Source organism: Homalodisca vitripennis, chromosome 2 (genome assembly GCF_021130785.1).
Source record: "Homalodisca vitripennis isolate AUS2020 chromosome 2, UT_GWSS_2.1, whole genome shotgun sequence".
NCBI classification, from domain to species: domain Eukaryota; kingdom Metazoa; phylum Arthropoda; class Insecta; order Hemiptera; family Cicadellidae; genus Homalodisca; species Homalodisca vitripennis.
The window spans coordinates 9,118,052-9,135,335 of NC_060208.1; the positions used below are offsets into that span (position 1 = coordinate 9,118,052).

Consider the following 17,284-nt stretch of genomic DNA (forward strand, 5'->3'; position numbering starts at 1 on the left):
ATTCGTCATTTACAACAACTACAACAATAAAGGTAAAATAATTGTACACTGATATTTCATTATCGTAAACTATGATTGATTGATTAATTGTTAGATTGACACAAAAGTTCAGAAACTGAGTTTATAGGTTATGTCATACTATTGACAAATGTTGATAGTGTTAAGTAAATTTATTAGTTTAAATCACTCTGCAATCAATCGTAATTCAGTCGATTGAGAAGAAACAGCGCGTATTGCTAGTCAAAACATTTAAAATAACAAATTATAACCTCTAACCTGTCATAACAGTGCGACCAAACAAACGAACTAAACCGACCAATCACCACGCGCGGAGTTAGAATTTAACTGTGTTTAGCAAGAATTTCAAATTCCAATTTTAGTAAATGTTTTATTCAACTTTACTATTTACAATAACAAATTTTAATTAATTTCAAATTATGTACAATGTTTTAGTAGACAAAATATATTTCTATCGTTAAAATTTGTGCAATTCTTATTTTCATTCAATTCCTTGTTCCTATTGTGCAATTTAATAATATTCATATCAATAAATATTCTACCGAGAAAAAGACGTTGTCACGTAAAATCTTCGCCCGTAAAACCGACTTTACAGGCAACCATAATTTTTTTTAGATATCCTGCGGACAGACAGCCAGATAATCATACAGAAAAAAATTTTTACATCCCCCTGACATACAGAAGCCATTGTGCCAGTCTACTGAATGACAGGATACAATGACACTCAGCAGAAAAGCATGAGTAGACATGCGCCAAAATGGAGCTCCTTCTTGTCTAGGTATAAATGATGTTTCATATAAAATTAAAATTATACGAAAATAAGACATTTTTAGAAATATATTTCGGATGGATAGGGTACTTGTGTTACCATGCCACATGTAAAAATGTTATATGACTGTACACAGTTTGCTGACAAATTTATTTCTTCTGCGATTTTACCGTCACTGTCCGCAATAGCAATTTAAAAGTGATCGCTATAAATCAATAACCATATATAAGGCAATTCGTTCTCGAGACATTGTGCGAAATTAAATTTTTCGTCTCTCTCAGTTGAGTGGCTTCGGCACTGTCAATCCGCGGCTTCTGTCAATCGAATTCCTCATAGTGCATGTTTGGAGTTGTAGTTGTCAAAATCTACTATTAGTGTTTTAATTTGATTACAACGTTTTCATTTTAACTATAATTTGAACGTTGGTTAATGTTTGATTAACCATTTAATATTAGAAACCTCAACCTGTTTCCGACAGAAGTAGAAATATTAATGATAGTTACATTATTTCCGTTTAAGTTAAATATATTTTGAATACATAAACAAGAAATGGGAATCATAACAAGAATTTTATGTCTTGAAAATATGTCTTATATTTTATAAATACAACTGTTACCAGACTTTAAATGTAGTTCAATAATATAGGCCTACATGTTTAATAAACAAAATATTGACATATAATACGTATACAAAGTATTTTCCCTTATATCAGATGTTTAAACTCGGCAAAGACGCAGCGCCTTCATGCCTACCGGGCTAGGAGTTGACTGATTGACCCTGTTTCGTTTTAAAGCACTTGTTTGGGACGGAGATGCATAGGGACAACGATCGGTTGAGTGAACGCCCTAGAATGTCTTATTTGAGTTTCGATTTATTATAGGGTTTTTGCGTCAACGCGCCCTTAATGCATATATTTCAACTTATTCTGAAACTAGATTGTTGATTCTACGAACCTTTTCCTACTTTTCGATTTTTAATTTATATTTGGGCCGTTGATACAAAGATCCGTAGTGTAAACGGCCCAATTGAGTGATTTAGATAAAAATGTGGAAAAGGGTTGTTGCGTCAAGGAACCCATTTGTAGTTCTAACCTTATATTCTTTATATGGGTCGTTGTGACAAAGACCCTTTTGATTGAACTTTTAATTTTCTTAGTAAATCGGGTCGTTGTCACAACGCTTCGTAGAGTAAAAGACCCTCTGTTATTTTGTTATTTTTTCAGAAAGGGTTTTTGAGTCAACGTGGCAACAATCGACAATTGAATCAGCTGATTCGAGAAGGCAACTACAGCTGATTTAGTTTCAGTACTGTTTATTATGGCTAATACTGTATAAATAAAAGTGTAAAAAATGTCTTTACTTCTAAATTTGGAATGAATAGCCTACTTAAGTGTAGGTTTAAACTTATGAATGGGTTGATAGGAAAAACCTAGTAATTGAGACAGTAAGGAGTTCTTGTATTTTTAATAATTGTAACGTTTCAAAAATTCTGGAAATGCATCGAAATACCAATCTTTGTAGATCTGGAGCAACCGAAGAACACCAGCAACCCTCATAAATTATGAAGGATATCTCTACTGTTGACAACAATAAGACCATAAACACCCCAGATGGTCTTCCTTTGTCCAGCGGCACGTCGCGTCGGCTGTCTTGGGCCTTGGCTGGATTTGGCCTTGCAATATTCACAGTTGTGTTGAATTGTGTGATATCGATATATTACCTCCTTTTTGTGAAGAGTATAGAGCAAGTTCTATGTTGCTTTTTAGATTTTATTAAGGATATATCTACTACTACTATAAGACACGAAAGTAGATTTTCCATGACATAAAACATAAAAATATTGATGTCGAGTGCAAGTGTCAACCTGTTCCCCGGTTGATACATGGTACTTTATTAATAAACGAGTGCGGTACAAAATTACCAATTGGTATTACAAAAAGGTACAAAATTGGTACGAAAATATGATGTAACTGTAACATAAAAATATTAATGTCGGGTGCAATGTCTACCTGTTCCCCGGTTATATATTGCATTTTTATTAATAAACGAGTGCTGTACAAAATTATCAATTGGTATTACAAAAAGGTACAAAAAATATGATGTAACTTTAACGTAAAAATATTAATGTCGGGTGCAAGTGTCTACCTGTTCCCTGTTTACACATTGCATTTTTATTAATAAACGAGTGTGGTACAAAATTATCAACTGGTATTACAAAAAGGTACAAAAATATGATATAATTTTAACATAAAAATATTAATGTTGGGGAATAGGTGGACACACGTCTAATAATCAGCCTTTCTTATAAGGTATTACATGTACACCTTTGAAAAGTGCATGTAATTTATCTTATTCTTTAGAATTTTTGATGATTTCTTGTTGTGAAGCTACATAGTGAAAATTGGTTCTTCTGACAGTATGGTTCTTTGAATATTTCAAATCAAGTGCATTTAATTTTGCAATGTATGTATGTATTGTAATTTAAAACCCTTCTCATAAAAGTGTGCATATTTGGCAAGAATGCGAAATAATAATGTACCTGTATTCCTTATAGCTTAGGCTATGTTTATACACGCAACTTTGTCGGTTGTGGTATATCTAGCATCAATGTACTAACTTCAAAAAATACAAAAACAACATTGTTAGAGTTTAAATTGATTTCAATGTAATGATTTCTGCACTAGAGACAGTCTATGTGTGCGCGAAATAATACACTTTCTTTGTTTTGAATTGGTTGTCGATGACAAGTCATTCCTCTTGCATTTTGTCAGTCTTTGTGTAAGCGTCGATTTACAGTTTTGGCGTTTTTGAGGTAGTCAGTCAGTACGAGCTCTTCATGCATATGAAGAATGGGGCGATCAAGCCAGGCAGAGAGAAAGAGTGGGGATGGAGGGGCCCCTCCTGCCAACTACAGATAGCCCGTGTATTGGAATAGTGGAATGAGCACAAGGCGCGTGGATTCCGCGCGTTCTCGCTCTGTACTCCTCTGAATTTAATTTAGTTCAGTACCTGGCAAACCTATTAAAATGTATCACTGTATTTTCAAACCCCTTTCCGTAGTTTTGTACAGCATACATATATTTAAATTACATTTTCAAAGCTGGATGTTGCTGGATGCAGCACAATTAAATTACAGGCAATTAATCTGACAAACCTCTTAAAATGTACCACTGTGTTTTTAGCTTCTACTCTGAGTTAATCACCTTTCAGTAATTTGGTACAACATACATCTCGTATATTACATTTTCAAAGCTGGATGCTGCAGGATGCATCGCAATTAAATTTATTTAATTAAACCTTCATTTTACAACGTAATTGATGACAGGCAATTAATATTGTTTACATACAAATAAGCCAATACAACGGAGTATCGAAAGACCCAAAAAGACGTAAGGAAGTCTAACGTAACAAAGTAACCTCGTTACATTCAGTGGCGTAGCTAGAAAACATTCGAGGGTGGATTAAACATCCAGGAGGATTAAAAAGAGCCCTACTCGCAAAATTTAGAAATTTGTTTGTTTACAAGTGTATTCTCATTTTAATTGTACTTTTTTTAAATTTCTTAGTCACTCAAATGTGATTGTAAGCATTCATGCTTGAAAACATTTAAATTTTTCAAAACATTCGAGACCTGTGTTCTTAGCATAGTAGTTAAATAATGATCTTCAGGGTCTCCAAAATACAAAATCAACAATTAAGTTGAGTTTTTTTAATTGCATCTTTTGTATTAAAATGTAAACCAATAAAATTGTTTCGTAACATTATATTTGGTTCATTGCATTTTCCAACTGCCTTAATCAAATAAATATAATTTGTAAGTTATATTACTATTAGTTAGAAATTATTCGATAATTTCCATGTACTATAGATCAGATCAGCATTATAATCGCGTACGCCAGACGACACATGACACATATCAGGCTTGGTCGAAGTTGCATGCACAATTTCAAGTTTATAGCTTATTTTTCATTCTCGATATATCCAACTAACAGACAGTTTATACTATTTACTCGCAAGTTTCCCCTTAGTTTATTACAGATTTTGTAGCGTAATTATTAATTTATTTACTACCAATTAAGGACTCCACATTATAATATGTGGCTTTTGCCCTATTAATTTGAATATATTCCAATAGCACAAAAAATACATTTACCGTCATTTTAAGCCTATATGCAAAATATATGATTATGACATTTTATTCGTTGTGCACCATCTCACATTTTGTAAAGTGTCTTTGGAGTTATAAAGAAAGTTTAATATTAATATAATTAATTCGAAATAATTTCTATGTTTTTCAGATATGTTCGGATATAAAACGACTCATTAATTCGTAAGATAATAGAAATCAGAACCGTTCCGAACTGAGGTCGCTACCGCCGCATGCACAGTTTGTCAGGAATTTTCGGGATTTATCGGTACTGCTCGGCTCTGCCCCCACTCTTTCTCTCCGCCTGGCTTGATCGCCCCATTCTTCATAATATGCATGAGGAGCTCGTGTCAGTCAGTACAGTAGCGATTCGTCCTTTGTTGTTAGTGGTAGTCCGTTCCGTTGCTGTTGTTAAACAAAACATAAACCAAAATATTATTGGTTTAAACTGTTAAGTGATTAAATTTCGAAAACATTATTTAAGTAATTTAAATCATCTCTATTTATTTTATCTGATCATCCTGCATTGAAGGTACGTTGTATCAAGTATTTTAAATTGTAAATAGGCTTTTCGGTAACTTTTTATATTAGGACTACACTTCTTAGTAGGTACTTTTTCAATGAAATTATTTTAATTACTTCTATTAAAACCATTTTAGGATTTTAAATATTACTGAAGTTGAAGTAGGAGTAGTTATATACTATAATATTTTATATAATACACAAATAGAAACAATATTAGTGGTTTACATGCCTTTAGGTCTTATTTTTTAAGAGGTATAATAAGCCTACTCTGGTTTAGCACTTCTGAATATGTTTGGTCAAACCAAACATTACCGTTCTTTTTTTATTAATATTATGTTTCTTTCAATTCTTTAAAATTACAGTTTTGAAAAATGGATTGAACTTGAGTTTTATTTGCTGGCATATGATTCAATTTATATAAGTAGGCATGGTCTGTATAATGTATGTGGTCTAGCAGTCTCAAGCTTAAGCCTAATAGACCTATGCGGCAATATCAATACTAAGGAGGAAATTAACTTCTGGCTGAGATCACGGAACTTAGCCCTTGTAGTCTAGGCTATAGCCTAGTTTACTCTGATGTTTACTTGCATAGGCTATGAATTTATTATGTAAAACTGATGATTTTAACAAGTTATATTTTATATAATTTGCTTTATCTGTTATGAAATCTAAGATACAAACATTTCTAAAGTCTTCTTAGTTATTAATGCTACTAACTTTTTGTATGCCTATCAACAAACTTTAACAATTTCCTATTACCTTCATAAACCTTCCATCGTAGTCTAGTTTTTTATATTTTAATAATTCTAATTCATGTACTTCAAATGAATATGAGTAGCTAGTAAAGAATTAATGTGCCTAGTACAATTTTAGATAAGTTAACTGTACGTAGGCTAACATAGATCAGTTATTTTATTTAACCTTACTTAACCAATCATCCAAATCAATTGCAGAAATTCCTGTTGTTCTTTTGTGTTGCATCGTGGTCTCTTTATTGCTAAACTTAATAGTTAATGGCTGTAAGAGGTCACAGATTATGGAGAGGCTGTATAAATAAGTTAAAGTGTTCTGTAGAATAAATGAATACTACATCACAACCTTTCATATAGGGAAAGCTTATGTTGTTGAAAAGATTAATCTATGATCATAATTTTGTTTACCCCATTTATTTTTTTCTTTCTGAAACTAGCAATAACGAAAATCTTACAATGAAGATCGCTGTCGAGGGTTGTGCTCATGGTGAGCTTGAGAAGATTTATGAAACTTTGCAAGAATTAGAGAAACAAGAGGGATTCAAGGTGGATTTATTAATCTGTTGTGGCGACTTCCAAGCTACGAGAAACACACAAGATCTGTCCTGCATGGCAGTGTCCGACAAATACAAGAATATTTGCTCATTTTACAAGTAAGATAATAGCCTATTTTTATTCATACAGTAGTGCTGAAAAGTATAAAAATTAGCATATTTCACTAATTAATAATTCAACGTATATGTATGAAATTGTGTACATCAAATAGCTTAGCTAAAACTACATTTTAATCTATCTGAGGTCGTAGAAAACCTTTATTGTATCTTATGGAATAGGATTTGGCAACAGTATAATAAGTGGCCACCACCACAATCGAAACAGGGTATAAAATTACCTATTAGAAATATTGTCCCAAATTAATTCAAACAAAGTAAAATCATTTATGTTGTATTTGAGTAATGGCCACAATTATAATCGTGATATGTACATATGTTACTTGTGTCGCAAGCTGTCAGACGCGTTTATCCTTCAAACTAGTAAAAGTAACTAAAAATTACACTAGTTTCTTACATTTTACAGACATATATAGCCTAGATAGTTTATTTTTATTTATCATTAGGCTATATCATTTTTTTTTTAGACAACTGATCTTTATTTTGATTTGAAGTACCTATAACATAATTTGGTTTTGCATTTTGGTATCAGTAATTAGATGGTGGTGGCCACTTATTACACTGCAGCCTAGGGTAACTAATCAAATCATTTATTACCATTTGTCAGTCAGATGCAACATGAATAAGGCGAAGTCAAGATTAGTTAATATTATTAATATTTATAGTTGGCTATTTAATAATTAAAATTACAAGAATAATGTTATACAAATACCGTACTATATTTAGACAAAATGGCAACTTTCAGAAATTTAGGTTGTTAATGCAAGATATTAATAGGACGGAGAAAATAGTTTTTTCTTTAAACAATCTATTATTAGAAGAGAGTACTTCAACTGCTAAGTTATTAGGTATTTGTTTGGACAGTAAGTTGGATTGGGCCTATCATATTGATTACCTTTGTAAAAAAACTATCTAGAATAGTTTATCTTCTAAGAAAGTTAAGAAATTATGTATCTATTGAAACATTGTTATTAGTTTATAATGCTCTTTTTCAATCGCAATTAAGATATGGTGTAACTTTATGGGAAACAGTACTAGTGCACAAAGAGCATTCATATGGCAAAAAAAAGCGATTAGGTCAATAAAAAATGTATCAGACAGAGAAACTTGTGTTCCTCTATTTAGAGAGTATAAAATTATGACACTGCCAAATCTTTATATTTACTGTTGTTTAGTAAGTGTAAAAAGAAGTCCTCCCCAGCTTTACAATTAGGGAACAAGTACATGGGTATAATACGAGGAGGAAGTATTTTTTAGATCTTCCTCAAGTAAGATTAGAAAAAACTAGAGGTAGCCATATTTTTATGAAAATTAAACTGTTTAACAAATTACCACAAAATGCATGGATTGTACCTTTAAACAATTTTAAGAGAGTATTAGAGAACTGGTTCAAGAATAATATTTATTACTCAGTCTCAGATTTCTTAAGCAGCGATATTACATGTTTATGCTTTTAAAATTAATATTCGTTGTGTGTCCCATTGATTTGTTAAATTATAAACCGTAATTGTTTTGTTTGTATTTGTTTTATTTATTCATGATATAGTATGTATTTTAATTTATTAACTTATCTGTATATACATAAATGAATAATTTTTTAAATTTTGTCTCAATGTATTTATTTATTCAGTTATTTATTATTTATTTAGTTTTAATATTGTTGACTTTTAAAATTTTATCCATGTTAAATGTGTTAATAGTTATTTATTATTGTTAATTTATATAGATCTGTTGGTTGTTTGGTTATTATTGTTATTAATTGTATAGATCTATATATTTGCTGGTAGGCTGGATTGAGTAGGTAGAATCTGAGTAGTTTGTTTTTAGTTTTAGTTTAGTGTTTTAGTTTAGAATATTTTAGTAACTTGACGAAGTCCATTGCACTATTGAATGTGTTTAAAGACCAATAAAGATCTTGAATCTTGAATCTATTTGTCAGTCAGATGCAACATGAATAAGGCGAAGTCAAGATTAGTTAATATTATTATTAATATTTACGGTAGGCTATATAATAATTAAATTACAAGAATAATGTTATACAAATACCGTACTATATTTAGACAAAATGGCAACTTTCAGAAATTTTGGTTGTTAATGCGAGATATTAATAGGACTATTTATTTTCTTATTTTCATTAGTGAAATTTTTAGTCTGAAACCTATTAGCCATTAACGCAATATCTTTGTATAAGTTAGTGGTCAACTGAATTCAAAATGTAGATCAATGATTAAGCTACAAACTGTAGGTGAAATTAATTAATTTTATACAATCATACTTGTAGACTACAATACTAATTTGGTCTTATTTTAGATATGCGAATGAAATATATGTGAGATAATTGTGAGGGAAAATCTCAAGAGGGCCAAACGTCTAAATTAGTTTTTAAAGAAAATCTACTTACAGCACAAAATATTTAGCTATCCCTAACCTACCTTAGTTCTTGAACTTTTTTATAAATTATTTAAAATGATAAGGTTTATTTATTTTCGAATCTTTTAAAGCTCTTTAGTGTAGGCTATTTTTCAAAAACAAATTTTATATAATTGTTCTCGTTTTAGCTATTAGACATCCAAAAAGCGATCGATACTTACATGTAGGAATTTCCATTTACTCCTCTCGAGTCAACATTGGAGTAATTGCTAATGTAGTAAAAACTTAGCTTGAAAACCTTACAATTTATATTAAGAATTTCACTATTATAAATTTAAATATAAAAGAACATTTTTGAATTAACCATTTCTAGAACTTTTCAGCACTCCTGTATATCTTAGTAATGATGAGCAACAGCTCGCTAGGAAATTTTAGCTTTGTGAATTATTAACAAATTGATGTATTTGTTTAAAGGTATTATTCTGGAGAAAAAGTGGCTCCTGTGCTGACAATTTTCATCGGAGGAAATCACGAAGCATCCAACCATCTGCAGGAACTCAGCTACGGTGGATGGGCAGCTCCTAATATTTATTATCTGGGGTAAGCTGGACTATCTTATAAGCTACAGCTGATATTTACCTGCATTTTATAAATTTACATTAGCTTTGAACTTCTTTCTCAACGCTTGAAATGTTTCAAAGCATTTTATTTATAGGAAACAGTCTAATGAGCAATGTGTAATAACTACTGGATTGCCGTTTCATTATATAAAAAAAAACCGTTTGTCTTGTTTAAAAGGGCAATCGGTTTTAAAACTGCCCGCAACACATCCAAGGCTCTGCTTTTAAAATGGAACATGTGTTTAAAACCGTGTTATAATTAGGAATACAAAAATGTTTCATTTTGGAACCTTTTAGTTTCTCAGTGCCAATGACCATTAAATATAAGATTTATCTGATAATATTAATGGTGTATCATTCATACTTAATATGGATTTTCCCCATAAGAAATTTATATCTTTTAAAATTGGGTTTTATTCTAGTAATGAACTATAACATGAAAATGAGTAGAATGAATAAATTATAAAATAAAATTAGTAGAATGGATAAATTAAATGTATAAATAATGTAGAATGTTTGGCTTTATTGATTCTCTTACAGGAAATAAAAAACATAGTCTATGTTTTAGAAATTAAAATTCATGTTTAATTTGTTTAATTATACATAATATAATTAATAATTATAAGTATCATTAGCTTATTTTAACATTCACTATAAGAATGCTTACTTTCAACTTGTGCTTGGACTGATAGTTAATTTTCATACAAAATTAGGCTTATTCCGAAAGATCTATTCTTTTTATTTTTAAATAATTTGTTTATTTTATCTTGTTTTATTCTGCTGGATTAATGCCATATGCCTTTCATGTGGTATGAGTTGGCATCATTAAAACTGTGTTACTTGTGGTAGCAAAATTGGTTGTAAAATTTCAAAATGTATTTTTGATACACAGGCCAAAAACTGTGTTGTCAATTTTAACAGCAACATTCTTAATATTCACCTAAAACATATATCTTTATACAAGTATTAGTGAGTCAATATTATAAATTGCAGTTAGGCTACATTAAATCAATGACATATTCGGATTGCTATATTATTTTTTTTTTTACAAAGGTATGCTGGAGTGGTGAACTATGGAGGTGTCAGAATTGCTGGACTTTCTGGAATTTACAAAGGCAGAGACTACATGCGAGGCCACTACGAGAGAGTGCCGTACACAGAAGACACAAAACGTTCAGTCTACCATATCCGCAACCTAGAAGTGTTCAGGCTAAAGCAGGTAAGACCATTACTCCAACAAAGTTCTAAGTTAGACACTTTGAAACTATTTTGTTTTGATTGTAAATATCTAGTGGACTCCTTTTTTTTATAAAACCTTATGCTACTAACTTCCAGCTATCTTTTGTGGTAAGCTTAACCATATGTGGAAGGTGCAATGGAACCCGTACTAACTGTAGGATGTTTTTTACAGTTGAGCCAGAAGGTGGATGTGATGCTCTCTCACGATTGGCCAACTGGAATCACTAGCCACGGAGACGTTGGACAATTGCTGCGGTATAAACCGTTTTTCAAGTAAGTAACTTTTTAAACTAATTAACCAGCAGTTTTCCATGAACAAGCTTGAAATAAAACATTTTATGGTTTAAAACAACAAATAGTACAGCACTGGATTTGTGATAATTTAGTACTAGTTGTACATTAATATTTTTTCGTGTTTCTTTTAGATAAAATCCTTAATAAGCCTACTTTTAACCTAATGATACTACTTGACCATATGAACAACTTAGAATTGTTAGATATCAAACTGTGTAGTATTTCTAAATAAAATAAAATCCATTGCTTGTAATATTTTTTGTATTATTTTCAGATGTTTTCAAGAAAATACTGATTAGGCCTATTTATGTAGGACTTCTTGTGTACTGTTTTTTTTTCTATTATTAATTTCTTGTTACGTTACAGAAAAGACATAGAGGAAAACGCATTGGGCAGTAGGCCGGCCGAAGAGTTGCTGCATCACATGAAGCCAGCATATTGGTTCTCTGCTCATCTCCATTGCAAGTTTGCTGCCATCGTTTCTCATGGGGTAAGGTTTTAAATAATTATGAACTTTACGAGCTAATTTTGTGTTATCCGTTAAAAGTGGGCCCAGACAAGCCCTAATTTTAACCCTTTAAGTGCCGAGTTTTCAATGGTGCTGTTATAGGCTACTGTCAGTTTTATTTGCGTTATTCTGTGTTTCTCCCCAACCATGATCAGCTTCAGCTTCATTTACCAAACTGCCGTCAGAATCTCCTGATTGGGGTCACGTCAGGTCATGGTTGATAAATGGGGTCCACAACCCAATCGCCATCATTCTCACATAAGTTATATTGCTGAATGCTTAACTCATAATAACACTTCCGGAAAAACAAATTTCCGTATCGTTATTAGAACTAATCCCTGCCTTAGCGACTGAACCGCGCAATCAAAATAAAAAAACAAAACAAACTTCAAAAGCGCAATTGAAAAATTAGAAAACAATAAAGTTTTGTTGCTGATATCCAGGTACAACTTTACAATGGGTTACGTGATAGTTTCTTAGTTGACCGCCAGAGTGTAGTAGCAATTAAACAGCACTACTGTGGATTTGTAGTAGTTCAAATAAACAATACTAGAGGCCAGTGTGTATAAACATCTTACAGCTGTCAGACGTTGTGTAGCGAAGCAGCTGTTTAGACAGTAACGTAATAACACAGATTTGGCAATTAGTGGAATTACCTGTGTTAACGTGGGTATGACAGTCAAGGGGTTGAAGTTGTGGACAGTTTGTGGTTGATTGAGTAACAAAACTGACAATTTGTTACTCAATTTGACCCACAAGTATTAAGATGTAATATATTATTACTGGTAATGAAATACTTTAGTACCGAAAAATGTTTGTACTTCATAATATGTACTATAATACTTCAACTTAACATTGTATTATAATAGTTTTTTTTTTTTTGCCTCCTCCTAATGTATATTCAATATGTTTCAGCCAAGAAAAGGATTCACTAAGTTTCTAGCGTTAGACAAGTGTTTGCCAAAAAGGAAATTTTTACAGGTGTGTTCATAATTTAAATTTCTATTCTCAACTAAAACTCCTTTGTTACTAATCATTTAGATCAGATGAATTCGGCTCTTTAGAACTTTCTTATGTTATATCATAGAATTTGTGTTAAAGGTTTTTTTTCTCAAACTTGATAATTGTTTTGAACATCTTGATTTTTCATGTGAACATAGTCGATTTATAAAAATGTTTATTTTTATAAATTGTAAAATTTTGTTATATCTTAGGATGTTCTCTTTAAATGTGAACAATTTTTAGATTTATCCTGTCAAGAAAATATGTCCTTTGAAATTTAGATTGCATAACTTACAATTGAATAAGTTTTTTTTTATCTCGCTTTAAACATTTTTTCTAAAAATGATTTATAACATTTGCAGATCCTGGATATAGAGCATGACAAGAACAAGCCTCTGACCCTCAGCTACGATCTGGAGTGGTTAACGATAGTCCACCTGACCAACCATCTGCTCAGTGTCAAGAGAGGGCTGACGTACATGCCTGGACCCTCGGAGAATGAGAGGTGAGCATTCCCAACCCATTGTCTTTTTAGGCTCTGTATTTAGAATAAATATTCGAGTTTATGGTAGTGTAAAAAAATCACTTTTTCCATACAACTCCTAAATGTAAGGTGTAAATGATTTTGTCGTAAATTCAAGAAATGTATAACTTCATTAAATGTAAGTTATTTAGGACACTGATTTGACTTTGTCAGTCATCTACAGAGACAAAAAGCACAAAATTACAGAATTGATCACTGTTCAGCGCTCTCAGCATTGCCATAAGTTTTCCTTTTAACAATTTTCAAAATTAAGTACCTTTTGAACGTTTTATGTGAGCTTTGTGGGAAACTGTGTCACTACGAATGTATTCTATAATATAGACAAGTCTGCGTGATTTTCCAATTGATCTGTTTACAGTAATTGAATAATGTAAAGTATTCTCATTGGATTCCGAAATTGTCCCGCATTCTCAAACGAGAAAGAGAGGAAAAACTCAAACATTACAAAGAAAGATGTATTGAGTGATCCTTTAAAGTAAAAGATGCAAAAACTGTAATTATCTATTAAATTTCCTACTACTTTGTCTGAACAATTGTTTTTCGTCAAATAACATCAGCTTAAGCGTATGGAAACATAAAATTATGTAATTCAAGTCTATAAACCCAATTTTTCCAACATATTTGATTTTTAACTGTTGTGTATCTGAAATGATTTCATAAGAATTTGAAAATTTTAACTCATTCAAAAAGTTATGACAAATGGTTTAAAACCATAATGTCTATAAGTTTGAATTTTTTAATATGAATATTAGCAATGTAAATACAGACTTGGAAAAAACAAGACAAAAATGATTAAACATTTCTCAATATTAACTTGATTTCAGGTGGATATTCACCCCTTCTGAAAAGGAGAAGGCTCACATACTGAAACGGTTCGGCGGAGACTTGACCGTGCCTCTCAACTTTACTCGGACAGTGGAGCCGTATTCTCCCGACAATTTAGCATCGCAGTACGCTCCGGTGAGCTTACAGCTGAACCCCCAGACGATGCTTTTCTGCGAGCTACTGGGTGTGGACGACCCGCTGGACCTCCTGCTCCAGAGTACCAGCCAGGACAGCACTCCCAACTCCTGGGCACACACTCCGGACACTCCTGGGAGCCTCAGTCGGACATCCCTCTCTGCCGATGACAGCTCCTTCCTGGACACCAGCTTGGAGGACTCAAGCAGGTCAGCACTCATTATATAATATTCAATGTTAAAATTTTGATCCTCCTGTTGGTAAAAATATTTACATCCTAAATTGTTAGTATGGGTATCACATTCTGAGATTTTTCATTGTTCTGTATTTTGGTTATTATTCTGTGCTACTGAAAAAGGACTGAATTCTTGTGATGTACTAGGTGACCCAAGTATTATAAGAAAAGTGACACTATCATAAGGCCTAGTGCAGATCCATAAACCAACTTTCTAACAATTTCTTACTAAACAAGAAATTATTCAAATTTAAAATCTATACTGCTAGAATGGGAATTTTATTCAGTGTCTTGATAAACACTTGTACCAAATTCACTGCACTCTCTGCTCTGTTGCTCCAAGACATATTTCACATGAACACCAACAGGGGTTTTATCATTATTTTATTGTATCTCGTATTATACTTTATCTCCATACGTGTGTTATATTATTAGTATATTTCAAGAACTTTTTGTTTAAAAAGATCAATCTAATCAGATTATAACAACCAGTATACAGACAGCCGAACTTCTCTTATCCACTTTTACTCAACAAACTAGTTTTTATGGATACTCAGCCCTCACATGCATCTGTTCTGTCACAGATATACGGGAAGCAGTACACGGTCTCTGCCGATAAAACGATTCAGTATGTCTCTTCCACTTCCTAAGTTATCTCTTCCTGACGAAAATTCAGAAGACTTCCTCCCCTTGACCCAAGAACCTCAGGAGTCTTCCCAAGAGTTTAAATCGTTGCATGAAAGTGAAGGTACGTTACATTGTGTTTTCTTTACAAAGATACCGAACTTTGTCCAGTTAAGCCCAATAATGGAGAGTCTCCCCCCCCCCCCCCTCCCCGAAAAAAAAAACAAATGTTGAAACATGTACATAAAAATCGCACCCAAGTTTGTTTTAAGCTAGAACACATTCATGAGGTCTTAGAGCTAAAAGATTTCCAGTCGTAAGATTCCCAAGCCTCTATTTTTTAACATACTTTTTATACTTCCTTGATCACCCAGTAAGTCAGCTCCCCCCCCCCCCCACCAAATAACTTTCTATACATGCCACTGCTAAAATTACAATATTGTAGTGCTGTAGGATTAATTCATTCTTATGGTAAATTAATTAAAGTGAATACTGCGTATCTGTATATATATTTCAATGCAACACACTAACATTCTGTAGGCAATCAGCTGTTATAAAGTGGTTTTCAAAGTTGTTATTATATTTTTTATGATTTAAAAATGTTATCACTAATTAAATAGGTTGATATGTACACTTAATTGTGAGTGTAAAAACTCAATGATGGGCATGTTTTATTTTTATTTTCCTTAGTTCATACAAGCATAGACCAGGTATTTGTTTGTAAAAATTTATTTTTAATATCATAAAAATGCTTTTTCAACATAAATTATCTGGGCAATTAATTGTAAAATGTAAATCATTGATTCCCTGATAACATTGCTAAAGCAAATTACGCATGACAAGTTAATTAGTAAAAAAATAACAAGTCAAATAGTTCATCATTGAAATATTTACAATATTTTCAAATATTGCTTTAACACGTATTGGGAAGTATTAAAACCAACTGTACCCATGAAGTATCTCAAGTATTTGTTCATTTTACAGATTCAACGAATACCAACAGTACATATCTGACGGCATCAACCAACACGTCACAAACTGAAGAAAGTGAACCCAGCCAACCAAGGAAGAAGTTCAAGCGGAGAAATCAAGAGTTTTACACCAGTGAGGAGACTACCTGACGGACCGCCCTTGTCTACATAGAACATATGTAGTTACCATATCTGTATCATTTTGTAAATATTGTAAATAGTGTTTTATAAATTCTGTATATAAATTTTTATCATTCTATATGTTGGTTTTTATTTTGTGTTGAAATGTGAAACCAGATTCCCACTAAGGATTTCCTTTGAAAAATCTCGTGCTGAGATTCTGGAGTTTTAAATCAAAGAGCTCGTGTTATGTCAAAAATTCTATATTTTATCATTGTAACCAAAACTAAACATTTGTCATTCAATAATTAAAGACACAACATGGTCTGGAGAAGAAAACATTTATTTTTACAAAACAATAATTTTATACTTATGAACATAATTTCTCTGATTAACGTGTTAATCAGTTAGTCTCAAAGAAAAGGTTTAATTATGTTTTCCATTACTAAAATGTTTTGATTTTTCTGTTCAGCTGTTTTTTTATTTATTTTTTTTTTATTAAATTAATGATTTTATATCAGCTTATGCAAAAGTATACAATGTGATGTTTGCTAATATTAGAATCGCTTAAGTTTATATTGGATTCATTGCAAAGTGTTAAAATATTACTGTTTTACTCAATTCAAATAATAGTATGGGTCTAAAAACTTTTTAAATATTAAACAAGTGCAAAATAACTTGCCACAAATGTGTTTTTGGTTGTGCTTTGTGTGCCTACCATAATTACAAAATTGTTTTTTTTTATTACATATGATTACACAGTTATAAAACAACAGTAGTGAAATAAATGATTCTTATATTCACTTTTTTAAAGTAACAACAACGTTGCAAATAGTTGAAGAAACACATTTACACACAGTAAAATTATGTCTAACAACTATGATAGTATTACACCACTTGGTGTGGTTGTACACAA

General features: G+C 31.7%; 1 protein-coding gene across 3 annotated transcripts; it reads left to right on the forward strand.

Moving 5' to 3' along the window:
* Nucleotides 1–5,279: 5,279 nt before the first annotated feature.
* LOC124353512 (lariat debranching enzyme) lies at nucleotides 5,280–16,507 on the forward strand. Of its 3 annotated transcripts, XM_046803374.1 has the most exons (11): nucleotides 5,280–5,465; nucleotides 6,648–6,863; nucleotides 9,726–9,851; nucleotides 10,925–11,090; nucleotides 11,283–11,383; nucleotides 11,771–11,894; nucleotides 12,828–12,893; nucleotides 13,277–13,419; nucleotides 14,283–14,627; nucleotides 15,238–15,401; nucleotides 16,262–16,507. In XM_046803374.1, exons 2-11 carry the CDS (start codon nucleotides 6,667–6,669, stop codon nucleotides 16,396–16,398), a joined length of 1,569 nt encoding a protein of 522 aa, XP_046659330.1. In that variant the 5' UTR covers nucleotides 5,280–5,465; nucleotides 6,648–6,666; the 3' UTR covers nucleotides 16,399–16,507. The 3 variants fall into 3 exon arrangements, with proteins under 3 accessions (XP_046659330.1, XP_046659331.1, XP_046659332.1); XM_046803375.1 differs by lacking the exon at nucleotides 15,238–15,401; XM_046803376.1 differs by lacking the exon at nucleotides 6,648–6,863.
* The last annotated feature ends 777 nt before the right edge of the window (nucleotides 16,508–17,284 follow it).

Excerpts from the sequence above, each read along its gene's own strand:
- LOC124353512 (XM_046803374.1), top strand. The coding sequence starts at position 6,667 with ATGAAGATCGCTGTCGAGGGTTGTGCTCATGGTGAGCTTGAGAAGATT. Across the intron at positions 6,864-9,725 it reads AATATTTGCTCATTTTACAA|GTATTATTCTGGAGAAAAAG; the intron begins GTAAGATAATAG and ends ATTTGTTTAAAG. Across the intron at positions 11,895-12,827 it reads CTGCCATCGTTTCTCATGGG|CCAAGAAAAGGATTCACTAA; the intron begins GTAAGGTTTTAA and ends AATATGTTTCAG.